The following is a 27,018-nucleotide window of genomic DNA, read 5'->3' on the forward strand; positions in this document are numbered from 1 at the left end:
ACTTAGAGCCTGTTTGGCTCAACTTAAAAGTTGGTCAAACTGACTTAAAAGCTGATTTTTAACTTATTTAGCTGTTTGACAATATTCAAAATAACTTATTTTAAGTTTAAAAAAACTTATTTTAAGCCAAAAGTGGAGTGTTTTTTTTTTTAAGCTTATAAGCTGTTTTAAGTTGACCACATTTTTATCTTTTTTGTCTTAATATTTTTATACAATCTCCAAATTACCCATATAACCCTAATATTCCTTCTTTCATTTTTTCCTTTTTCACGTTTGACATAACAACTTCAACACTTTTATCCAAACACATAACTGCTTATTTTAAAAATAAGTTTCACACTTTTAAAAGTACTTTTTTAAAGCTACTTTTATTAAGCTCATTCAAACGGCCCTTATTCCTATTTTTGGACAGACGTATATAATAGTACTTCCCTTGTGCAATAATATCCATGTGAGAATGTACTTTTGTTTCCCACATTAATTATTCAAACATGACTTGCTCATTATTTTTTTTTATTCGATAATACTGAAAGTTATTTTGATTAAATTTTAAATTTATATCGAAAAGTTTGAGGATAAAATGTGTTAATGAAGATTGGTTTGGATTTGTTGGGTCCTTTAAAGGACAAAACATGCAGAATTGGCTCCCACGCTTCTTTATATATCGAACATATCCTATAATCACAAAAAGGTTTTTAATATCTTTTAATATTTGTCTTCATCTTCATTTCACTACAATTTTATTTAGTTACCGTGCTATGTAATAAAAGTTCATCTATTTAATTGAATGATAATAGTTATAAGATCAATGATGAAACTTACTTATTTTTTTACATTCTTAAATATTATGTACAATTAAATCAAAGACATATAAATTAAGCTATTCTACTCTAAATGAAAAATAAAAAATAAAAAAGCAGTACAAAAATGGAAGAAAATCAAAGACTTTGACACCTTTCTCTTGAGAGCATAGACACTATCATGACATCCATCAACACCATAATTACTACCTCATTTAACACCTAAGTTTTTCTCTTTTCTTTTTTGTGCAAAAAAATATTTAATAAAATAAGCATGGATTTAAAAATATTTTATATATAATCTCGATAAATAAATAAAAGATGAAATTAGTGGTACGAATGTGAAGATAGGGAGGGACTAGTGGCTATATGGGTAAGCTAGGATTCGAGTGCTAAAGTAAAACTGTTCTTAAAAAGGGAAATTTTTTTTTTACGAGATTCAAACACACGGATACTTAAATTTTTGTGTGTCTCGCCTAAAATCACTGAGTCATATCATACTATTGTATTAAAGATGTTCAAAATATATTATTTAGTCATTTTATTTATTATTTTACTTATGTATACGGTATAATATTGTGAATTGGACACCCTCACACTAGGGTGGCTACGTCATTGAGTGGCTAAGACAAGAGTTTTTAAAATTTGAATTAAAACTATTTGTTGAATTTATATATCGAATGTTGGCACCTCCACTGTGCTACGAAAATGAGTGAAGATAAAGTATGTTAGAATGTCAAAATGTGAATTTGTATTTAGTTTTCAATATCTTTACATTTTTTCATCACTCCTACAAGAACACCATTCTTTCTTCTCGGTCTTATTCTTGTGCCTCTGCTACTACATTTCTCTCTGCTATGAATTTCTAGCATTTCTTGGTTCTTGAGCCATATTCAGCTAAAACAAATAGCGCCATTTCAGTTGGCTACTTCAATTTCAGTATTTGACAATGGTGTTGTTAATCATCTTCATAATTCATGCTTTGATGTTTGTGTCAGCTTCGTCGGATCTTGGCTCCGACCGAGCTGCACTTTTAGCTTTTCGCTCCGCCGTGGGTGGTCGTACATTTCTATGGAACACCACTATTACCTCCCCATGCAACTGGGCTGGTGTACAATGTGAAAACAACCGTGTTACTGTTCTCCGGCTACCGGCGTCAGCTCTCTCCGGTACCCTCCCGGTGAACACGATTTCTAACCTCACTCGTCTTCGTACACTTAGTCTTCGTCTCAATCGCCTTTCGGGTCCTCTCCCTTCTGATCTCTCGAAATGTGTCGAGCTCCGTAACATTTATCTCCAGGGTAACTTTTTTACCGGAGAGATTTCTTCCTCCTTCTCCGGGCTTCACTCTTTAGTTCGGTTAAATCTCGCTGATAACAATTTTTCTGGAGAAATTCCATCTGGGTTTAACAGTTTGACTCGATTGAGAACATTTCTACTTGAGAAAAACCAGTTTTCTGGATTTATGCCTGAGCTAAAGTTTTTCCCAAATCTCGAGCAGTTCAATGTGTCTTTCAATAGATTAAATGGGTCTATTCCGAAAAGTTTGGAGGTAATGCCTGTTAGTTCTTTTACTGGGAATTCTCTCTGTGGAAAGCCTATTAATGTCTGCCCAGGTAGTAAAACTCAGCCTGCTATAGCTACTGATGGAATCGATATTGGGAATTCAAATAACAAGAAGAAGAAGCTATCCGGTGGAGCTATTTCCGGTATTGTCATTGGATCTATTGCTGGTTTTTTCATTCTTTTGTTAATTTTGTTTGTGTTAGGTAGGATGAAAACCGGTGATAAAACAAGGGCTCTTGACGTTGAGACAATTAAGCCACCTGAAACAGAAGTTCCCGGGGAGAAACCAATTGAGAAACCCGAAAATGAAGGTGTAAATAATGGGAATTCAGTTGCTACTGCAGAAGCTGCTGTAGTATTGAATAGTGGTGAAGAGAATTGGGGAGGAACTGGGGCTAAGAAAAAGCTTGTGTTTTTTGGAGATTATTATAAAGCATTTGAATTGGAGGATTTGTTGAGAGCATCTGCTGAGGTTCTTGGAAAGGGGACACTTGGAACAGCTTATAAGGCAGTTTTGGAGATTGGTACAATTGTTGCTGTTAAGAGATTGAAAGATGTGTCAATATCTGAAAGTGAGTGCAAGGAGAAAATTGAAACAGTTGGAGCAATGAATCATGAGAATTTGGTGCATCTCAGAGCTTATTATTTCAGCAGGGAGGAAAAACTTCTTGTCTTTGACTATATGCCAATGGGAAGCTTGTCTGCTCTTCTTCATGGTAAGTTATAGTAGTTACACTCTTTTTATGTCAATTCATGTTGTTCCAACTCTATAAAAATGTTACCGCGTTTGTGCCAAATCGTCAAAAAATGCGTTACTTAGGAGGATTCGACATGCACTCAGCAGTATGGATCCTCTTACAATACACTACCTTTTTGGAGGATCTCTTATGCACTAAGCAGCATGGATCCTCAAAATATTAGTACCTTTGGAGGATCCAACATGCACTCAGTGGCATGGATCCTAAAAAATCACTGTTTTAGAGGGTCCGACATGCACTGTCAATATTTTTAAATAGTTCAAGAAAAGTAGCTAGCAATATCTGATGTTTTACTTGCTTTTCCCTTATTCAATAGATATACTATGTCTTCTTCCAGGTTTTGACATTTTGTTAAGAGTGATTAGTTTGACTTGTTGCTAACAGTGTAACAGGCAATGTCTGTAGTGTTTGGCCCCTAAATCCAATGAATGTGTGATCCTAGAATTAAGCATTAATTTCTTTTCATTACCTTAGTCTTTATTATGTAAAGGATGCTTCTAATATAAGAAAGTATGTTAAATCTGAAGTTGTTTGTAATTAAGAGCAATAAGTAGTACTCTATTTCATTTTGTGCTTTTGATCATAGCAAAAGGGTCCTTTGTTGTTTTATAGTTACCCTGTCTATATACAGGCACACATAATCTTTCACTTGGCCCTACATTAGTAGGGTCTACCATCATATGTTCTTTTTCTATCTAGAGCATCTGTATAGGACTAGAATTTTGAATCTCCGAAACTAATATTCAACTGGTGAATAGTTTCCTGGCATGTCAATCTTGAATGAATATATACATTTTTCGCCTTTGGTATACTTGAAACTTGTTAACGTGACTAAGAAGCTGCAATGAGCTGTATGCTGCAACTCTTTTTTCTATTCACTACAATTTCTTTACTTTACTAGGAAGCAAGGGGGCTGGCAGAACACCATTGAATTGGGAAATCAGGTCCAGTATTGCCCTCGGAATTGCACGTGGCATCGAATACCTGCACTCTCAAGGTCCTGATGTCTCCCATGGGAATATCAAGTCATCCAATGTTCTTCTCACCAAATCATACGAAGCACGTGTCTCAGATTTTGGCCTGGCTAACTTGGTTGGACCGCCATCCTCCCCTACTCGAGTTGTTGGATATCGTGCTCCAGAGGTAACTGATCCTCGCAAGGTTTCCCAAAAGGCTGATGTCTATAGCTTTGGAGTATTACTTTTGGAGCTTCTTACTGGAAAAGCACCTAGTCATGCCCTCTTGAATGAAGAAGGTGTTGATTTGCCAAGATGGGTTCAATCTGTCGTTCGTGAAGAATGGCCTTCTGAAGTTTTTGATATTGAGCTCCTCAGGTACCAGACTGCTGAAGAACAGATGGTCCAACTCTTGCAGCTAGCAATGAATTGTACAGTTCAATATCCCAATAACCGACCTTCAATGGCTGAGATCTCTAAACAGATTGAAGAGCTTCAACGTCCAACCTCACACTGATAAACAAGAACTCTCTGATCTTGCCAATTCAACAGAGTAAACTGGCCATATTAGTCCCTCAAGATGTGCAGTAATTAAGCTAAACTCAGATTCATCACCAATATACTGAGCCAATTCTTAAGCATATTGTTGAACTTGTTGTTTGTTGGGGGAGGGGTGTCTAATCGTTCGTCTTTCAGTTTGAATAACTGATCATGGCCCCTTTTCCTCTATGTTTCTGTAGTAGACTAGTGGTTACCCCTTTCATTTTCCTTTAGATGAGGGGCCAAAGCCAATATCTGTACCATTTATTCCTGTTGGATGTATAATGCTTTCCGTAATTATTACTGCTTCTGCTTTTACTTTTGCCTTTTCAGTTGCAACTGTCATGGCTATTCTGTGTGTATATGAGGCATGGGTGCATGTGATTCTTGACATGCGGGGAGATTGCAGTCAGAGTTTCCATAGATGCTGAGTTGCCCAAATATTGTTCCAACTCGGACAATTGGTCTGTGTCAGCCAACTCATTATCGAGTTGTGCTTTAATACAAAGAAAGTGATAATTTAGGTAAGTAATTGTAACAACATATGGTTGAGGTATGTTTTGACCCCTAACTAAAAAGAAATGTAGATTTATATCATATAAGAAGAAAGAGGGAATCCTTAGCAAATCAACTCTTTGTGGCAATATCAATTATTACTGATAGATTTTAGTTGTGTTATTTTCATTTTATATCTTTTCCTTTTCCATTGTTAATAGGCAAACAGACTAGACTCTAGCAGATACTTTCACAAGAGAAGAGAAACAGAATAAAGGGAGTGGAAAAGAGTGATGTGAAGTTGTAAACATCAAAATTTGAGGCAACAAGTTCGACCCCTTTCAAAACAGGAGATGTGTTCTCATTGCTGTGGAGGAGAATTACAAAGCAAATCAAAAGCCTGAAGTCAAAAAACCACAAGGCATCTCATGGCCATACATGAGAACAAAAAGAGAGTACACAATTGGCACACTAAATAAAACGGCGATTCAAAGCACAACCTCACAGCATGAGATTCAGTTGTATCATGAAAACACATCACATCCCCAGTAGTCGCGATCATGATCTTTAAGCTGCTTCTATATCTGTAAGGGAACAAAAATAGGAAAAATAAAAACCATAAAAGACTAGAAGTATTTCTAGAAATATTGCATTAGACTTAGTTGGATACATACATTTACATGGTATAAAGACAGGGAGATGATTGGCGGGTGTTCAGTTTGTTTCTACCAGCCAAGAAACAGAAGTACGGATACTCTCACATGCACAGTTAACTGGAGAGCTATACATTAGGATTTGACGGCTGATCATCTTTCCAACCTTTTGTAAGCAAATCATAATTTATTGATGCAAGCTGGGAGAGATTCTGTTGAAAGAAATGAAGAAAATAAGTGGTAGCATTGTTAGGATTAACTCATGAGACGAAAAGCTTTTTAAAATCTAGTTCCATCAACTTTTTTGAGTACCGAATAAACAGAGAAATTTGGTCAATTAAAGCAGGAAATATAATGTTAGAAGAAATGAGAGAACAAAGTTAGAGGGTGCAAAAATTTCAATAGTTCTTTATTAGTCCAAACAAACTTAGTAAAGTGATTTAAGAGAGCAGATAATCGATTTAAGAATACATAAACATCTGATAATTTTCATGTACTCACTCAACCCTTAAGATCTTCCAGTTCTAACTGATGTGGCTTTGTCATACAGATAACATCCAGCCATCAGAAACTAGAAAATCAATGAATAGGAAGTTGTAAAGCAAAAGATTACCTTGAAAGAGAAGTTATTGAAAGGATAGTTGACAGAAGAGCCGGACTCAAAATCTCCAATACCAGCACATTCATCACCCTGCAAAATATTTCGTAGAAACTAAACCTATTTAGTAAAAAAATTAATGGAAAATTGACTTACAACATGTTAAGAGTTAACACGCCAGTCTTCTATTTTATTTTATATTTAATTCATTTTGTGGGTATAACGAACATACCAGTTCATCTTGGCGATTATCTAGACAGCTGCTACTACCACTAACACTACCATCATCGCTAGAACCCTCATACTCACTGCCTGCATATACATGTTCATCTGAAGGATTCCAAGCGAAGCGACTAGTGAAGTAACTAGTATCCAGTGCACCTTCGGATGCAGGCACAAAAGCCGCCTGAGGGAAGAGCACAACATTGATGCGACACAAATCAGTAGAAAAAACAAGATGGACCCACCTATAAATATAACAACGCAACTAAGCCTCAATTCAAGCTAGGAGGGGTCAGCTATCTTTTCATGGCTCAGCGCAAGGAACCTTCTGCTAGTACAGACACGGTTAAATGAATATGAATAACTTTATGAGTAAGTATGTCGCAGCCAACCTTCTGTCTAGCAAGTGTGTCCCAGTTAATATCTCTAAAAAATTGATGCTGCTTCACCTGCATAAGTTTCATAGTCATTCTACAATCTACTCCCAAAATCTCAAACGAACAGGTGTAAGAAGGCTCAATCTCAAAGTACGTTGTGGAAAAAAACATCACCTCTGATGCTCCTCGTGCTCCAAGTCTCATATTAGGATCTTCCGTCAGTAATCTGAAATTTATCACGACAGCAGCTTTCAAAAGTTGAGGGACATAAACAAACATGTTCTACAATAGATGAGTTACAAAGAAAAGAATATTGAGTTTATAATTACTAAAGCCAGATGATATTAATCTCTGTAGCAACACCTGAAATTCCAGAATCAATTCAGCATCAATTAGTTATAGTTCAAAACACAGCCTGCCAACATTTTGGCAGAATAGATGTATTCCAAATTTATAATTATCACCATTATCCTTTTCATAGCAAGATTCTTTTTCTGTTCCATCGGGAAGGATTTGTTTTTATTCAGGGATTGATGGACGTAATGTGTACTCTTTGGAAATACAGAAGAGTTCCTGAATGGAAACAATATTATAACTAAAAGCTTTTTGTCAACTACTAGAGGGTCATTATTAAATAACCAATTTTGGAGTATTTATAGACAAGCTTTTCATAATAACTGGCAATGCTTTATAGTCAAAAGCCAACCGCATTCTAATGATCCACTGCCTCTCTCAAATTCACCAAACTAATTCCTCATAACTCAAGCATGCCTTATAACATAGAGCCTCCATTTACATTTACATTTACATTTCTTACCCCAGGATTTAAAAGAGAACTGGCTAAAAGCTGAAGGTTCTTGGAAAAAGAACTTGCCGACTGAAACTTCAGAAGATTAAAATGGGACTTGAAATAATAACCAGAATGATTCTCTTACTGGTCAATCAGATCTTGTGCTTCACCGCTCATTTCATCAGAAACCATTGGCCAAGGTATCTTACGATTGAGTATATTATCGAATATTTTCTGAAAATGATCCCAAAAAGAAAAAAGAGAAAGAGAAACATAACATCAGGAGTGCTTCATAAAACAGTTACTTCATCAACATAGTAAATAAGGAGAGGAACTGCTCAGATAAAGCTACTGTAAGCAAAAAGAAAAAAGAAAAGCATGAAGGTATCAGAATTGCAAACACTAAATTATTTTAACTTAGTGCACGTACATTTTTGATAATGACATAAAGTGTTACATACATCAAACTGCTCGACACAAGATAAAAGAACTATAACTACAGATCTATGTTTTAAGCCACTCTTTTTTATTCTTTACTCAAACAATCCCATCGAAATACCAGATTTGAGTAAATATTTTTTATTGATTCCTCTTAAATTGTGTTGACTTAACTAATGATTCATTTCCATTGAATTGGTTGTTCACCATATATGAGACTATGAGGTTGCCATCAAGAATCCGTATTCAGTGGTTTAAGCACACAGCTCATAGAGTGCAGATTCACAAGTCAATTCAAATTGGTCTTGGATGTAATATCCAAAGCTATAGTACTTGACTTAGTTTATACTAAAATTCTTACAAACTAATTAGCTTGGGATTTAGCTATAGCTGGTGTTGTCATCACCGCCTCACTCTTATAAAAAGAATGTCCAATTCTAGTTTTGGGTGCATACCAGCATGACCCCTCATTGAGTCGTTTGGAATGAGCTCTGTATCAATGGAATCTCATAACCATATCAGGAACCAAGGTGGTACTACTTTTAGAGCACGTGTGGCTTAACTAAAACAATAGCTTTCTAAATGTAGTTTTTTAGAAAGTCAAACTTTAGTAACTTTTAAGTTAAAAAATGAAAAGTAGGGAGTACCTACTTTTAACTTTTAACCCTTTTAAAGTCATTTTAAACTTATTTTAAGTTATTTTTAACTTGGTCAGACATTCCCAAAAGCGAAAAATGACTTAGAAGTAGATTTAACCAACCATTAAGTCAATCCAAACATGCTCTTACATAGAGCCATCTGCATAAAAATAAGCTACTACACTCTATAATCGTCAAGTAATCCACACATGCAAAATATATGCATATAAAGAAATGTGTCACGTCTAGAAAGAGTTAGTTTGCATAAATTAGTAACTAGGATATACAAACATTATATACTTTCTTTGAGGACTTCATATTTGGTGCATTCGCAGGGAGAGAACATAGACACTGTACTATCTTTTAAAACATTTTAAGAGAAAAATCCTTAATATTAAGCATAAGCAACATTAGTGGCCATCTCTGTACATTTTGGTACTTCTTTCAACAAAATATTTTGTTATAAAAAAAAAACCACCAGCAACTTTACTGACCATTTTCTTTTACTTCTCATATACGAACTAATCTACAGCTAAATGGGTGGTGTAGTAAGGGACTACATAGAAGAACAAGGACAAAAGATACAAATAAGAAGACAACATATTAACCTGAGGATGCTCTGCATTAAAAGGAGGAACGCCAACAATCAACTCAAAGAGAATAATGCCCACGGACCACCAATCAGCCGTGAAACCTGAAAAGAATTATGTAGCCTATGATTAAGAACTCTAGAGAATTGTTTTTATAAGAATGTCAGGTTATACATATACTCGAGTTACTATCCAAGAAAAAAAGAACAAAGATTCAATGAAAGCATGTCCAGAATTATAGAGAAAAGCAATAATTTGGAGTGAACTCCCAATCAGTATGCCAACTCATCCTCGCTCCCTTCCGCATTCTAAGAATTTTAACCTGTGTTACGCAGGAGAACATAATACCTTGTTTACTTTCTTCACCATAGCAAATAATTTTACCGATGTGCAAGCAGATCACCCAAAAGTAGAGTCAACTGAAAAATATGGCTCTCCAAAACACACCATTCTTCTATGGTATGCATGAGTGCATAGTGCAATATAAGTAATTTACTGATGTGAGTAAGCCTCGTATAGAAGCAGTACACCAAAAATAAAGTCTACTGTAGAATATGGTCCAAAACACACCCATTCTTCTATACAAACCAAGGTCTCATGAGTGCACCAAAATTAAGAATGGACAACAGCCTATTACTCAAATGTACAAAGTCATTCTCTAAACTTTCAGAAAGCTCTCAGATTTCTCTCCTCCCAAGCCTTTTTAAGACTAAGAAATTTGTTTTTTTGAGACACAGAATGGATTCTATAAAAATAGAGACTATGAAACCACACCTATCTCTGTCAAACAAGTTCCTGATCAGAAAGGAAGAGTACTTTAGACAAAAATCAAATGTAATGCAATTGTAACAATTAAGGGTAATACAGCAAGTCTGTATTAACTATACGAACATTGTAATTGGATTGTGTTTTTGTAACAGTTAAGTGCACATTGATTCCAAGAGATCACAAATCATTTTTTATAGCGGTACCAGGAGATTGCAATTCATTTGAGACAACTACACTCCTTTTAGATCTAACATTATTTTTCATTGTTTTAATCATATTGTTATCAACCATATTGCTAACTATAGGTCAGTGAGGTCTTACAGGAACATAACCAGACCATCACACCTGATCTCTCACTTTACTTCTAGACATGCTACTTGCATGCTCCATCAGATGTGATCATTTCCAATCTCCTTCAAATTTGTATGGTATTTGAACATCAATCTTAACATTCACACTGGACATCTACACATGTCTCTTGGACTGACATAACTATATCATCATAGAATTTAGTGTCAGTTATCCTACGAGTTCTATTTGCTGAGCATAAACACTAACAATGTTGATTGTCCCCCATCTCTCCCAATCAGTCTAAATGGATCAGATTGCCCCCCATCTCTCCCAATCAGTCTAAATGGATCAGTTCTATCACCTATTTTCCTTTACATCTACTATTTTATCTTTGAAGTCTTAATCTGCAATGGTTTCCAGCCACGTTTCTAGTCTTATCAATCCCGCAATATCATTAATTATAGCTAATCTCCCTAACATGCTTTCATGTACACTTAAGTCTCTTGTGGACAGGCAGTATTAACAGTTACCTTTTTAAGTTATCCACCAATTCTATTCACTTCCCTGTCCAGTCAATGAGTTCCTACCCATCTGAATTGAAGTCAATTTAGCTTTCTACCCCATCTGAGATGAGGAAAATTTTTTCTATCTAGCACCACATCTAGATGATGATACTAACTATTCTGCACCCTCCATCCTCTATAGCATGAGAACCTTCCTTATCTAGATGATGATACTAACTGTTCTGCACCCTCCATTCTCTATAGCATGAGAACCTTCCTTATAATCCCACAGTCGCACTCGAGTGCAATGCAATGGAACTCCCCGTATATTTAAATATACACCCAAGGAGTGCTGTAGTATGTGTCTAGGTAGAGATTATCACAGCAATTCAGTATCCAGAGAATTCATCATCTTTAGGTTATTTTTTACATCGACACTCAAACTACCGCAATCGTCCTTTGCTGAATTAGGAATGGTAATGAAAAGTTTTAAAGGGATTTTTAACAATAATAAAGGAAAAGGGAAATGGGGAATCTATTTGGGAACATTATCAAGTTTATCATTTAAAATGATTGCTTCATCTGCCAAATTCAAAGATAATCAGCTGTTCGTTGTAAATGAAGATAGATGGGTAAAAACGGATACTAACCATGCCCTGTTCCTAGAAGAATCTCAGGCGCCAAATAGTCAGGTGTACCTACTGCAGAACGTTTCTTCCGCCTTTCTTCCTGATGCTCAGATGCAGATAGCTGAGATTCATCATCTTCCATCATGGATGTTCCACTGACAGCAGGACCAGATAAATCATCTGTGCTATTGATAAGACCAACTTTAGAAAGCCCAAAGTCTGTCAACTGAACAAAATTACACAAATTAAAACTACCTCATCAGTGTGAAACCAATGTGATTAAAAGAAAAAAGCCCAAGAAAACAGGTCATCGACATGTTAAACCACCGCAAGCTCAAACAACTTAAAAATGCTAGAAAAACAAGCAGAAACATCAATGAATACAGTCAGGGAAATTTTATCCAATGATGAGCTGCTTCGTATTGAGGCGTAGTTGTTGTATGGACTGCTTTTTAACCACAGCAAGCAATAACTCGAGACATGATTTGAAAAGTTGCCCGTCATTATGTCAACATGAACCACGACAAACACTTCTATGCTTCAAGCTTGAGGAACACATTAGCAAAAACACCCAATACAAGCCCCAAGTTAAATAGGCAAGGCAGGTTGATTTCTAAACCCCTTCACAGGCCTCAAGAAACATCTTGCCTAAACATTACATGCCCATCAAATTTTTCTATTACCTATTTGTCAATATATGTTACATTAAACTGTAGAGCTTTTTGTGTAAAACATAAAACTCCTCAAGTAATAATGCAAGGTCTCCTTTGATATCCAGTTCGCTGTTGTAACCATCTCAGAAAACACAGTCAATATTCATTTGAATAAATAGTTTATTTCACAATAAATTATCTGAACCAACAATAGTGTACTGAAGCTCTATGATCTCTTTACATATCTGCAACTATTATCCAAATAAAAAGATGACCTTTTTCTTTTCGAAATGGCTATAACGAAAAAGCTAGGCCTTCTCATTTCATTGTTTTTAAAATTGTGGCCTTCATTTACTCGAATATGAAATTCAAAAAGCCAAACTAATGAATTAAAAAACTTTTTGGCTTTCATCTTTTTCACATGTAGAATTAAAAAGTTACAAACCTGACCCTAGTCACTCTTGAAATTCCAGAATAAATGAAGGATTATAAATCACGGACCAACACATCCCATTTTTTGATCAGGTAATACATTTCATTGATAATATCAAGGCCATCTTGGCCTAACACATTTCCTAGAGCTACAAAAGCTTATGGCAACAACTTGATTCCAGATATATAGTTATATATATAAGGAGGAGCAAACATGGTGGATTTTAGAAAAAGCCATCACAGCTTACCTGTTAAATGTTGTATCTAAAATGCCCCACCTTAAGCAAGGAATTCGACTATTCAAAAAACTTTATCAAGAAGGCACGTTTTAGACACAACTTTTACCTTGATATGACCATCATGTGCAATCAACAAATTGTCAGGCTTCAGATCTCGATGAACCACATGCTGAGAGTGCAAGTATTCCAGGGCAAGCACCTGGCACCTCAGAACTTCAGATTTAGGTGTTTCACCATAGTGTACAGTACTTCTGAGAGCAAGACAGAGACATAGATACTCACAACTTCAGCAATATAAACACGAACAACTTCTTCATCTAAGCAGCCTAGATTTCTCAACAGTGAATATAGGTCCCCACCATTCAAGTATTCCATCACAAGGTACAAGTTTTCACGGCAAGTAAATGAGTAGAAGAAGCGAACCTAATGCAAAACAAAAACCGGTAAAAGAGGTATAATCTTATCTTTCAGTAAAATGTTTTGCCATCTCAACATGCTCACCACAAAAGGATTGCGAACTGATATTAAGATATCACGTTCGGCCAAGATACTCTCAACAGCATTCTTGCGTATCATGTCTGCCTTCTTCAGGACCTGTAACTAAACATGTAAGTTGGACTGCCACAAAGAAGCAAGACATAGCATACCTAAGATCAAAACTTCACCACTAGGATAATAGCTACATCTTTAGGTTAAGACCACAACTCCATAACATTCAAGAGTCTTCTCAACTTTCTTTAACTCTATGCTGAGTCAAAACCAGACAAACAAATTGAAACGGAGGGAGTATATCCTTATGTTATCGCACACAGCCATGAGATGTCCTATGGTTTTTGAGTTCGGGGTTTCGATCAGTTAGTAAGTCTCCCGCTACGGAAATGAGAATACCTCTTCCGTTTTGAAATTGCCTCAAATTTTGTTGTTTACTCTCTCTACCATCCCCTTAATACTAGAGAGGGAAGTTAAGTAGTCTGCTCCAAAAAAGAATGGACTTTATTATATTTGTTAACTCACTTTAAACTTTCATTTTACCTTAATGACATACTTTTTCTATAAGATGAAGAAACCCTTAATAGCATACTCCTGCAGCCACGAAAATGTCATCGCGTTCTTTTTCTTTTAACAACTGAAAAATTCTGGAGTGCCAGTGTAAGGTTCGAAACTCAATGGATACAGGCATGATCCTCTACCGTTCTTCACTTAAATGATGGGGTTTTGTCGGCAGCGAGATTTAAACTTGTGGCGTGCACCTACACATTATGAGTTGCACTTACCACTACTAAGACACTTTGATCTAGTTTTAACCTGATCAAAAAAGTTCAAAAGGTACTTTGGTATGCATTAATGACTTTAGGAATCTTTTCAGATGCAAATTAATCATGTAAAAATCTTGCATAACTAATAACATGTTCGGCAGCATTCTTTTACTATGTTTAAAATTAGTACAGGTATAAGTTATGAGAGGATATATGTACTATTTTATGCAAAATAGAATATGAAATAACTAAACCTTGAATAACTAATCTCAACATAAAATAATAAATAGATTTCCTCATTGTACCTGGTTAAATACCTTCACATAAAATTGTACCGACGGAGCACAATTTTGGCTCACATTATGTCATTAGACAAAATTCATTATGTTGTACACTCTTTTCTAAAGGGAGAAGTCCTTCCAATCCTAGTAAAACACATTGTTGTTCTTCCCTCCTGATAGAGGCATTTATAATGCCTCAATTAGAATTAAAGTAATAATCATGAAAGACCAAGGCATGTTTATAGTTACTAGACTAGGATTTGAGGAGGTAAGGTAAGGTATCATATCTCCATTCTTTATGTACTATCGGATATTCATACAAGACAGACATTAATGTCTTGACCCTCTGGCACCTCAAGGTGGATTCTTCAAAAAAAAAGATAATAAAAAAAAACATGTTGAAGTAGATTGCCTCATTCACAAACAACTGAGTTAAGATGTATCACTACTAGTCCTGCCAATTCAACTCAGTTAGAAAACTTACAAAATCATTTCAAGGGCCTAGAATTGTTCGTACATTTACACAAGTTTAAGTGGAAGCAATAATGCACACTTCAACTTGATGGAGAGCTTTAAGAATGTAGATATATCAAGTTCTTTTTTATTATTTATATATATGAAAAAAACCCAGAAACATAATCTTCCTCCTCAGGAGTCTGACGGGACACATTTCCTGCATTTGTTCCTATGGTGACTCGAATCAAGGTGGAGGTTCGTCTTTTTCTCATATACGGCTGGCTGGTCCTTATCAGTTATCACTAGGATATCCATCCACTGTCAAATTCACATATTGTAAATATGGAATGGATCCCGAACTCCCGTTCCTGCTGTAAGGTGATTAAGAGAATTATAGGAATGTATTATATGGTTTTTTTTTGTGAAGATTCCTGTACACTCTGTTTAAGTTTACATTATACAAGCTCCTCTTCTCTTCCCTATACAGGAGGAAGAGCAAAATGGTCTGGTTTCTTACTTGATACCTGAGGCCAGAAACCTACCTGAATCAGACGATGTCATAAGGAAACCAAGGGACATATAAAAGACGCATTTACCATGAAAGACAAAAAGGGGAAACCTACAGTTAGAAATGGAGGAATCCCACCCTTCTTTCTGTAACCATACATACACATCCTTGTCAGAAAAGTACATGTAATACACATGTCGATATCCACATATAGTAAATTTATCACGGGAATAAATTGCCAAAAGCAATAGGAGATCGAGGTTTCATAAGCTCCTTCAGTTATTTTGTTCAAGTAATTTTGCAAGGTAACAAAAAATTGTAACATAATCCTTATATACAAACTCCTAAAAATTACATAATATAACTGTTTGCTAGATATGAGACATGCACATGTTAAAGACATGGAGCAAGGAGCTATCACTTAAAGACGGATATTGTTTTTCGTTTTCTGTTGGACTGGGACCAGGATGGTGGAAGGGGGTTCTCGATGTGCGATCACTGAGCAAGCTAAAATCACTTCAAAACGGAAATCTGAATGATTCAAGGAATGTTGATCAATAAAACTCAAGCACCAAACTACTATAGTACCTTAATTGCAAAGAGATCTCCAGTTGTTCTCTTTTTTGCCAAGAAAACCCGACCAAATGCCCCACGACTAATTGGTTTGATAATCTCAAAGTCATCAATAGACGTACGATCTTTGGAATGAACTGGGCTAGTTCTCAAGCTACGTACGACATCGTCTTCCAAGGGAGCATCTTCATCAATGACAGTGCTCGTTAGATCAACTTTGTCATCATCGACTAGCTCACACAGTTGCAAATACTGTTCCCTGGACAGTTGTGAACTTAAGTTAAAGAAACTTTCTGTAGATAGAGCAGATTCAAAAAAGAGAAAAGCAAGATTCCTTCCTTTGATTTCTCTCCTGAGCCCCCTCAACGTTTCATGGTTCTTACTGTTCATCATTTTCTTTTGAGAGTACCCCCAGAAGCATATGTATGTTAAGAGTGGGTTAGAGTCTCAAATTGATGGGGTAATGGATTGGTGGTTTCTTATATGAACATTGGGCAATCCTCCCTCATGAGCTAGCTTTTGGGATGAGTTAGCTCAAGTGTAATATTTTACATGTATCAGATTCAAGTCCATCCCCATTTGGACTCCAGAGCCCTGCTCCAGTTGGGCTTGGGCGGGGCGGGGCGGGGGGGGGGGGGGGGGGGGGGGGGGGGGGGGGGCTTTAGAGTGGGTTAAAGACCCACATTGGTTGGGAACGGGCTGATGGTCTACTTATATGGACATGGACAATCCCCCACTCATGAGCTAGCTATTGGGGCTAGATTAGTCCCAGGTGTCATATCTTTACAATGGATATAACAGAAGAAAGGTCAAATTACCGAATCAGCTTTTCAATACGAGTTCCAAATGTTTCCACGGTAAGTGCATCTAACTTTCTGCGTTCAGTCACAACTTTTAAATCTTCAAGGCAAGAGAGCAAATAAGGCAAAGAGCGATCATCATCTATAGGTGTAGTTGCCACACATCGAGCAATATCGGCAAGTTCAATCATCTGTAACATTAAAAAAAGTAACACAGAGCTGTCAATCCAAACCTCCAGGGGATTTATCAAAAGAGAAGAAGAACAAAGCATCAAAATAAGTCAATACCAATTACCCTGCACCTATTGAAGTCAACAGTTAAGCAAATTCATCCCTAATAGAATTAAAACCATCCATGAAATATAATTAGATAAAATGATGTATGCTCGAGTTGTATATAATTGGGAAATAGAATGCAGCGTACACTAATTTCTTGATCTTTTGGCAATTTACCTGTCAAACAGATCTTTTTGGTATTGATAACCCCTTTAACTATTGTAGGAAATGCTATTTCATTAGTTTTTTGGGCAAAATAATTGAGAGAACTCTGAAGAAGGAATACCCAACTTTTGGGGTCAGCTTAAATCATGAGAACTCCACAAGCAAAATGGGAATCAAAAATGTTCCTTCCCACAACCCCACAAGATCATAGTCAATGAGGTAATACTAGAAAAATGTGACTTCATTCCACTCTACTTGAAAAGGCACAAACATCAGTCTATGAGGTAACATTAGAATCTGGTAATTTCATTCCACAAGGCTAGGAAATCCATCAGCTCTTCCCGAATAAGAACTTGCATTCCTCTTAAAAATGTACCACTCCTATATATGATTATCCTAACTTGGAGGAGAGATGAAGAGAAAATGCAACAGAAGAAGGAAGTATTTTCATCACTGAGGCCATACAAATTGAACATTCCAGAAGCTTAGCAGTCCAGAAGGTGATAGAGACCAATAGTTGGATTAGGCAACTGAGGTTTCCTCATGCTATAATTCAAGGACTATCATCAGAAAGGTCGCGAGTAGTTAAGAAGGCAGGAGGTAATAACAGAATTTTGTTAGAATTGATGAACCTAATTCTTATGTACCCGATATAACGTCCTCTTTCTCATGTGACCTCTCTTTACTTCTCACTTTTCTTCCCTTTCTGTTCTATCAGTACTCACTCTCTTCTATCTTCCCTCTCTAGCTGAGTGATATAGTTCTTTCGTACATTACGTTCCGTTGTTCTAAAAAAAAATAAACACAAAAAAATGGAAAATAAAATTATTATATTTTCCTTAAATGGTATTGGGCTGCTAACATGGAGTCTTCGATAACTGACCAACCGGCGGAAGCATGGCCAAACCCAATGAAACTCAGCATTGAGCCCAGTACAATTAAGCAGACTCCTTTTCTTGTTCATGATTCTCTTTGTTATTCTATATTCTTCTTTCATTCCCCATTCTTCTTCCTTTTATGCTCTCAATCCGGCAACACGGGAAGGAAAGTGTTTTTTTGAGCACAGACTATAACCAGAGTACTTTCTTGTTCATGTTCTTTCTTATTCTTCTTTAAAATGTCGGCCTCCTTTCATATCTCACTATGATGTCATGCCGTGCAGCATGGGAGGAAAGATACAGATATGGTTAATGGTTGAGGGGGTAGAAGGTGGAGGAAAAGGAGGAGAAGAAAAACTAGCACCAGTAAAATCTTTTTGTGGCGAAGTTTTGATGTGGGAAAGGAAAAGAAAAAAGGGGGAAAAGAATTTAACTCCATAAGTGAAACCTAACAGAAAGGTGTAAGCTGCAACCTTCTATTAAGTTCAAAGGAGAGAATGCCGCCAAAAACAGTTTCATAGCAAAGTTTCCAAAATGCTAAAAGCTTTCAAGGCCGCGGGATCAATCTACATTATAACGTCATCAACCTTCTACAAGAGGCACAAGCTTCTAAACCTAAAGGGAAACAAAATCTGTGACTGAACCAAGAGAAAAGAGCAGAATTTTTAAAATTTAAATTCATATAATTCACATTACATAACATTTTTAAGAAAGGCTACATCTACCAACATATCCACAACCAAAGAAAATACATGCAAGTGCATGCAAACTCTGCTAGCAGCAGCAGAACTCTTTTAGTCTTATCCCCCAAAAGAAGTGAACTGAGATACAAACATACTGAAGAATCATAGTAGTTTCTACCTGAGGAAGATCATCATGCTCAGCGGCACAACCTTTTCCTGCCAATAGTAGGTCGATTGGGCTGGTCTTTGGAGTCAGCAAGGGGGATCTAGGTGTCATGCTGCCAGCAGATGATGTTGTCATCCCTTGATCGGATTTAGGTCCAAACCGGGTTCTACATGACATAGAAGGTAAACCTTTAAGTTCATCCATGAAAACAGAGTTATCCACCTCAGGAAGACAGTCAAGCATATCCTCTGAACCTCTGCAAGACCCGTCACTAAGTTTTGGAGAGAGAGGTTCAGATTCCTCAGTTAAAATACAGTTTGATACTTTTGCACCATCTGGACTTCCAACGGCATGCGGGATGTCTTTATGTGCAAATGACTCCATGAGCTTCTCAAGAGTATCTGCAACCCTTAACAAACGTTCATTAACACTTAGACTTTTTTGATCACAGCGATCAGCAATTGCACAAATTCTGGAGTGGTCCTCTACATGTAATGTAGGGACCTCCTCCTCACAAATGCGACATATTATTGAACTCTCATCAGACACACTTGGTTGATCACCCCAGTAACCCCAGGAAACATTACGCTGGTGTTTGGAAGGAACAGAAGAGTGTGCAAGTGAATCCCTAGCAGAAGGAAGATCAGGATGCTTGATAGTAGCTAGATCTGAAGCAGACGGTCCTTTTTCATCACTAAATAGTTTTGAAGCTTCAATGCCTCTATCAATGTTCTCCTCCTTGATTGGAGATGCTTCTTTGGGACTTTTTGCAGGTGGAGTTGGAAATTTCTTCCAAGATGCCATTCGGTTACGACTACCCGGAGAATCCAATTTTTTTGCAGTTTCAGCTTCCGAAGTCGGAAGGCTACCTAGCTGTACAACTTGATCTCTCTTCCATTCAGAGCCATGTTGTTCCTGACTGTAAGATTTTTTTGTAGGAGGCAACTTTGGTAACTTCAGAGGACCAGACATCTTTCCATCTCTCCGTCTTTCAACGGGCTGCAATGATGTACGAAGCTGAAACAGAGGTTCATCCTCAGCAAATCCACTTTCTTTGTGAAACTGAAGCAAACGTGTGCACCTTGTAAGTATAAAAAGCATTCTAGTGTGCAGCTGCTTAAGTGTACCCATGGGGAGTTCCTGCCGTCTATCATCCAGTTCCTGAACAATGCCCTCACACTGAAGCCAAAATTCCCCAGGAGATGTCATTGCACATCTTCGAGCCAAAACCAGCAGATCTTCAATTGTTTCCTGCCAATCTGGATGAGTTTCTGCATTTTTTTCAAGAACTCCAACCAGATCTGCTGCGAAAACACGCAAATCATTATCCACTTCCTCCTTTGCTTTGTCAAACTTTCCTCTAATCATCGTTAAAACCTCCTGTTGAAATCGCAATATACTGATCAACACTTGCAAAAAGAACACTGATCATTTACAAACTTAATAACATACCGGAAAGGTTGAATTTTACCTCCAAATTATTCAAACCTCGAGGTTTCCAGAATGGAAAAGGCCGTACACCTTTGGAGTTCAGTTCATGCGAGAAACTTTTTATATCTGCAGGAAACCGTTTCCTTGGAGCACTAGTCACCCGGAGTAAAGCTTGAAAGCGCGGAGATTCAGACTCCTTTGGGTTGTCGCATTCTAAAGATGTCTAGAAGGTACATCTAGCATTAGAGTAACGATAACGCAATAGCGAGAGAAGAATCAATTAATGCAACAGCTTAATCCTCTGTACCTTCAATTCTGGAGTACAAGCATCTGAACTCCTTAGACCTCCAGAGTAGCCCCAAGATGAACTGACTCGGCCTGCATAACAATCAAAACATGAGAAAGCATAACTTACACCTCAAGCAACCACGTGAACTTCACTAGTGCTGTCCACATATATATCTTGATATCTCCCAAAACAACTAAATGCAACAGAAGTCTCTACAATTACAAATCAAGTAGAAGTTAAATTCTAGGATGATATCATGCAGTACCCTCAAAAGTACAATTTGCATAGACCAATCTTTCAAAGGCCAAGCATATTAAGCCAGTGACTTCTTAGCAGTCCCTCAAATAGCTTCCTTTTTTAAGCTGAATGAAAAGAAGAAAAAAAAAGGAAGAACGCTTGTTCGCCTTGGCCAGATTTCCGCATAAAATATTGCATAAGTTAAGAGCAAAGCCAGTTTATCCCCAAAAGAAATGGTAAGAGCAAAGCCATTCATGCAATTTCTAGACTGCTTGCTGCAATAGAGGAGAACTAGCTCTTACTGAACTTCGGTTGTTAAATGCACAATGATCAATTTACATATCTGTCCTTAAATTCAGTGCTAACTACTTAGTAGAAAAAGGTTATCAACATTCAAGCAGCCAAGAAAGGGAGTCCCAATGCATAAGTAAGAGCAAAGCCATTCATATAATTCCTAGATTGCTTGCTGCAATAGAGGAGAACTAGCTCTTACTGAACTTCGGTTGTTAAAATGCACAATAATCAATTTACATATCTGTCCATAAATGCACTGCTAACTACTTAGTAGAAAAAGGTTATCAACATTCAAGCAGCCAAGAAAGGGAGCCCCGATGCATAAGGTACAACTAGCTAAAATAGTGAATAAGTACTTCCATGATACTGTATGGACGGAGAAACATAGAATTACCAGACTTATCAATAGGAAGAGAGAGAGAGAGAGAGAGAAATTATCCATGTTTGTCCTTTATCAAACCAAAATGCCAATTTCTCATCAGAGTTGTCTCTATAGGTAACAAATATAACTTTGCATATGACTTCTCAAACTTTATAAATCACGCCTACTAATGGAGATTCAGTATGCTGCAGGGCGAAAGAGAACAGGTCCTTGGGAACTGAAGAGATTTTTGATAGAGCCTACTAAAAGACAATAAAATAACAATTAAGGAACAAATACAAGGAGAAGAATGCAAAAGCTTTTAGCACTATTTAATCAAGGCAATGGTGTTTTTCCAATGCTTCCTGCGCTTCTTTGGGTATCACAGAAAACTAGGAAAAACACCAAGTATGGATAAACATGCAAACCAGTGTAACTACGAAATTAATCCTAAAAATTAAACAACAATGTATTAATCTAATGACAATAAATAACAAATAAGGAACAAAAACGAGAGAAGAATGCAAAAGCTTTTAGCACTATTTAATCATGGCAAGGTGTTTTTCCAGTGCTTCCTGCTTCTTTGGGTGTAACAGAAGACTAGGAAAAAAAACAAAAACATGCGAACTATTGTAACTATGAAACTAATCCAAACAATTATAAACAGAAATGTATTAATCTAAACTCAACATGCAGTTATTACTTTTGGATGATAATTCCATGCACCTAAAAGGTGAAATGTACTTCACTCCTAACTCTGTCATGCATCTTTGACTGTGTTATCATTCTGCAGGGACAATTGAGATCTCCGAGGTTAACTGTTTTATGTTATCTTATTACTATATGTATGCATAATTTAAAAGAGATATATGCATGCCAAATTTCTTAAACTATTGATACAGGTGTTTTATTGGTTTGCTTATTTCCTTTTATCCAGAGAACTAGGAAACAAGTGCCAAAACAGAAGCCAAAAATATTTACGGCCATCATTCAAATTTTACCAGTCTTATTGGGTGTTATCACTTATGTGGAACAGGGGTGAGGTACCATGTAAGCCACTTAAAATATCAAGGATGAGGGCAGGACTGTATGTCAATGGCACAGCTGGGGTGAATACCGTCAAGGAGACACGCACAGGAAAGCCCATCACTGTTCACAATAGAGACAGCACAGGGCAAGATGGGACGCAGCACTCAACCAAGTACCAACCACAGCAGAGCAGCCTGTGCAACCAGCCAAGAGCGACAGGACCGTGTTGGTTCAAAGAAGACTACCCGGTCCACTTAGCCACTGATTGTAATAGGTTTGAAGATCTTTTCATGTGCTCGTACCCATTCTAAACTCCCCCCAACCCCTTTTTTCCCCGAAAGAAAAATGGGCCCAACAAAGAAACCAATTATGTTTTCTAGTAAAATCTCTAAACAAGAAATACAGCCGTTTTATTCCATGTTTCCTATTCTGTAAAAATTAATTGGGAAGCAAGTGACAAGGCAGAAACTAAACATATCAATGCTTTGTATTAGCAACCCTCAAAAGTTTAGGCTGTAGGTCAGACTTAATTATCAACTAAGTCCTATTCCTCAATAATTTTCCTTCAATCTCAATGGCACTAAGAAAAGTTTACAAGGTGAGAGGCACTGCAGCCACCATCTTCTCCCCATTCCTGAAGAAAACTCACTCAAAAGAAAAATTATTGGCACTCCAATTGTCACCATTAACTGACAGATCAATAGATTCACAGAACGCACTTCAACAAAACTATCACCTAGAGTAGCGTGGAATTTTAAACCAAAACCAAGTTACCCTGCGAAAAAAGGGTCCCATTTTTCGTTCATTTGACTCCAATTAAACATTTAGTCCTTTGGAAAATAGAAGTACAACCACTGCATAATTCGAAAGTAAAACCCTTTTTGAGAATTTCATTAAACCCTAACTTCTACCTCATTGTCTAACAGTGTATTGTTTGATTTGATTTATTTTAGAATGAATAGACAATCAAAATAGAACCATACACAATAAGTCGATTTAATTTAAAGATTGATATTCAAACAATCAAGATCTCCATGAGAAACCATGTCGCGCCACTGCATGATTCAGTTTCCTAATGTGAGTCAAAGAGTAGCCAGTAAATCACACAGTCCAAACAAAGTTTAAGGACATCTCTCTTAGTGTTTCAGGCGCTGGGTCATCTAATTCCAAGAAAGTTCAACTGATTTGGAACTAAGACTCTCGTGTTAAATTTTCCAGCTGGATCAGCATTTGAGAACTATTTACTTCTCCCGAGTGATAAAAAGTTACCCTTTCAGGCACAACTTATTAGTATAAGCCAGTGGGTGTCTTGAAGTACCACAGCACTCACCAATCAGATATACATACATTTTAGAAGATCAACTGTAGATAGCTCAAGCCAGTTGCCAAATGACTACATCCACCAATGTAAATCCTTTTTGTAATAGAAAGACAGCTACTTTACCTGCTTCAGAAGATGATTCACTATTCTGCAGCCTCGATGGTCCAGGTACACGTGGGCTTTGATCCCTCGAACGACCGCTCTCAGAGGACATACTATCTGAATTGCTCCGGTTATCAACATTTTCCGCAGAACCCATCAGTGACCTCTTCTCATCCTTCTTCCTCATAACAGAACTAGACGGCCCATCACCACCACCCCGGCCACCCGCTACATTCTTTGACAAATTGCTAGCACCTAGTAAATTCCCCTTATCTCTACTAGCATACCCAAAAAAGCTCTCTTGTGGCAAGGGCCCAGATCGAGTCTTTATCTTATTTAACCCCAATGATGATGCTACTATCGGCGACACAGATACAGAAGTCGGCCTCAGTTCCGGTTCACGGGTTCTCACCGGATTCTTAATCGAATTCGGACTCGGGCTGGAACTCGGACTTTCTTTACCTTTTTCATCTTTTTTCTTATCTTTAAAAGTTGAAATTGAAGATGGAGTGATCGGAGAGTTGTCTTTGGAAGTAGAACCTGACTTTGCTTTCTTCTTGTCCGATCGGATCGGTGAATTGGAGCCAATAGATCGTGGACTGTTGGAGGATCCATCTGGGCTTGATGGGTCGGATTTCTTCGATGAGAAAAATCTACCTTTAAATACCATCTTCCGAAAACTAGCTGCTATTGATTCCTAGGGTTAAATTAAACGACTCTTGATTTCTTCTTGTTGTTGAACTGAAAATTACAGCCCCTTGGGGCTGTGAGGTTTTGACTAGAGCATTAATGGAGAGTTTGGTTTGGACTGAAGAAAGACTCTGTAGTCCACTGTTGCTCTGTAGAACCGGAAATGGTGACGGTGGCTGCGTCGAGAGACAAAAAGAGAAAAGTATTGGGGCTAAAATGAAACAATCAAGAAAAAGCTTGACTGTCTTGGAACTCCATATTTATAAGGGGGGAATTTCGAAATTCTGGGTTTTTTAAATCTCAAAAGACAAATAAATGAATATCAAAAAAACATATCCATCTTTTTTTCCTCTTTATAAATATAGAAAAAAATCGATAATCAGTTTGGTTAAGCTTATTTTGTAAAAGAAAATATATAGTTTTTAGAGGAAAAAGATATTTCGTCAATTTTTTAGGAAAAATAAGTATTTATGGAGAACAGCAAAAGTTATTTTAAGAAGCTAAAAAGATGTGTGTGTTTTTTTGGCCTAATTTTCAAAATTTATTGTTCAAACACAAATTACAAAATTGAATTTAAAGACTTAACAAAAGATATTTACTTGTTACTAACAAAAAAACGAATAAATTTATTGAGTTAAGTATTTTTTAAAAAAAAATAAATTATATAATATAATTTAGAAAGATGAACCAGAGATAATTAAAAAAAAATTGCGGAGAACAAATTATGAAAGAAAGTACAAATTAATTACTAATGTAAACTGAGACGTTACTTTAATTATTTATTTTTTTTGTATTTGTACATATTTAGAAGTCAAGGAAACTTGTTTTTTTAATTAATACTACACTCTTTTGTTTATTAAATTTTATTATTTCATTCTACTTTTAATTGTCATAATTTCAATTTTAGAATCAAAAAATAAAAACTTTAACTATTAACACTTTACTATATATTTTTTCAGCATATTGATATTCAAAAAATTGCAATTTATAGTACTTTTGTTATAGTTTTTAATATCTAATTTTTTTTTTACAAAAAATTGAATTAATTTAATAAATTAGTCAAAATTGATTTTGGTAAAACGCAACATAACAATAAAAGTGGAGGGAGAGAATATTGGATTAGTATTCTAGAATTAACACTTTACTTGACATTTTAACATATCAGGAAATAATAATTATTATTTTCATCATTTTATCCTTGACATTCGTTACTTATTCATTAAATTTTTTTTCTAAATCTAAAACTATATATTAAACGATATCAATATTCTAGAAAAATATTCATATCAATTAGTCTTATTTTTTAAGAGACGTGTAGAATACCAAAGGAGTACTAAACATTCATAATATGCTTGACATTAGTAGTAAAAGAAAAATATGTTAATAGTAATGAGATCATATGGAATGAGACCAAAAAATGTTTGTGGACAAAAATAAAATGTTAGTATTTGTTTGCCCCACGTAAAAGAATACTAAAAATGTTTGTTTTTTTTTTCTTTAATGACTTCACCTTTCTATACGTTTTGATTAAATTCCCTAACAGTTTTGCAATCACTTTGACATATGTTTGTGTAGTTAGGTTCAAAGCCTCACAATTAGGTGAAATAGTTTTGAAAATTAATTCGAGTTAAAATGTAATTTAATTAACGATATATTAATGGATGTGCATTATTAATTAAAGATTTTATTTTTGAATATTAAACGAAATCGTTTTCAGTAAAAAAACATATTGACTCTCAAATAATTTTTTTAACATAAAAATAAATTGGCAACTTTCACATATAGCAAACAAAAAATTCATATTTGTACGCTATAGCAAAATTTGCATAATTACGCTCCATAGCAAACATAAAATTGTATAATTCGCTATACATATACAATTGTATAATTCGCTGGCCTAAATTGTATAATTCGCTATCCTATTTCACTGCAATTGTATAATTCGTTGCCTATTTCGCTGCAATATTTGTATAAAAATTGCTTTGCATACAATTCAATCGAAGTAAAATATATGTATATTGCATAATTATAAGTGTATAGGAAGAAGATATATGTTTTTTTGTCGCTCTATACAAAAACAGAAACACAATTTATACACTTCTGTTGTATAAAGCAAGAAAAAATTGTATTTCACTGAAATTGTATAATTCGCAATCGTATAATTAGTTGGCCTTTTTCGCTACAATATTTGTATAAAATTAGCATTTGTTTACAATTGAATTAAAGTAAAATGTTTGTAAATTGTAAAATTAAGTGTATAGCACGAAGATATGTGTTTTTGCACAT

The 27,018-nt window shown here is 36.1% G+C and overlaps 2 protein-coding genes across 2 annotated transcripts; one reads left to right on the forward strand and one right to left on the reverse strand.

The window, feature by feature from the left end:
- The first annotated feature begins 1,400 nt into the window (after positions 1-1,400).
- Positions 1,401-4,938, forward strand: LOC101247929 (probable inactive receptor kinase At1g48480). The gene is made up of 2 exons (XM_004241598.5): positions 1,401-3,082; positions 4,026-4,938. The coding sequence occupies exons 1-2, from the start codon at positions 1,750-1,752 to the stop codon at positions 4,595-4,597; spliced, it is 1,905 nt and encodes a 634-aa protein (XP_004241646.1). The 5' UTR covers positions 1,401-1,749; the 3' UTR covers positions 4,598-4,938.
- A 473-nt stretch (positions 4,939-5,411) lies between these two features.
- Positions 5,412-25,278, reverse strand: LOC101246150 (probable serine/threonine protein kinase IREH1). Its single transcript, XM_004241592.5, has 18 exons — positions 24,064-25,278; positions 20,717-20,787; positions 20,450-20,632; positions 18,991-20,358; positions 16,829-17,001; positions 16,026-16,269; positions 13,438-13,530; positions 13,219-13,359; positions 13,043-13,135; positions 11,634-11,838; positions 9,440-9,525; positions 7,901-7,989; positions 7,140-7,191; positions 6,981-7,037; positions 6,599-6,772; positions 6,382-6,459; positions 5,790-5,980; positions 5,412-5,699 (listed from the first exon to the last, which is right to left on the reverse strand). The coding sequence occupies exons 1-17, from the start codon at positions 24,710-24,712 to the stop codon at positions 5,897-5,899; spliced, it is 3,840 nt and encodes a 1,279-aa protein (XP_004241640.1). The 5' UTR covers positions 24,713-25,278; the 3' UTR covers positions 5,412-5,699; positions 5,790-5,896.
- Between the last annotated feature and the right edge of the window lie 1,740 nt (positions 25,279-27,018).

The sequence above is a fragment of the Solanum lycopersicum genome, chromosome 6, assembly GCF_036512215.1.
Source record: "Solanum lycopersicum chromosome 6, SLM_r2.1".
NCBI lineage: Eukaryota > Viridiplantae > Streptophyta > Magnoliopsida > Solanales > Solanaceae > Solanum > Solanum lycopersicum.

What these genes read in the sequence shown, in the direction of transcription:
- LOC101247929 (XM_004241598.5), top strand. Translation starts at nt 1,750, where the DNA reads ATGGTGTTGTTAATCATCTTCATAATTCATGCTTTGATGTTTGTGTCA. An exon ending in CTTGTCTGCTCTTCTTCATG is followed by an intron (nt 3,083 to 4,025) that starts GTAAGTTATAGT and finishes TTACTTTACTAG; the next exon opens with GAAGCAAGGGGGCTGGCAGA.
- LOC101246150 (XM_004241592.5), bottom strand. Translation starts at nt 24,712, where the DNA reads ATGGTATTTAAAGGTAGATTTTTCTCATCGAAGAAATCCGACCCATCA. An exon ending in CAGTTCGCAATCCTTTTGTG is followed by an intron (nt 13,360 to 13,437) that starts GTGAGCATGTTG and finishes GTTTTGCATTAG; the next exon opens with GTTCGCTTCTTCTACTCATT. An exon ending in ACACACTTGCTAGACAGAAG is followed by an intron (nt 6,773 to 6,980) that starts GTTGGCTGCGAC and finishes CTCTTCCCTCAG; the next exon opens with GCGGCTTTTGTGCCTGCATC.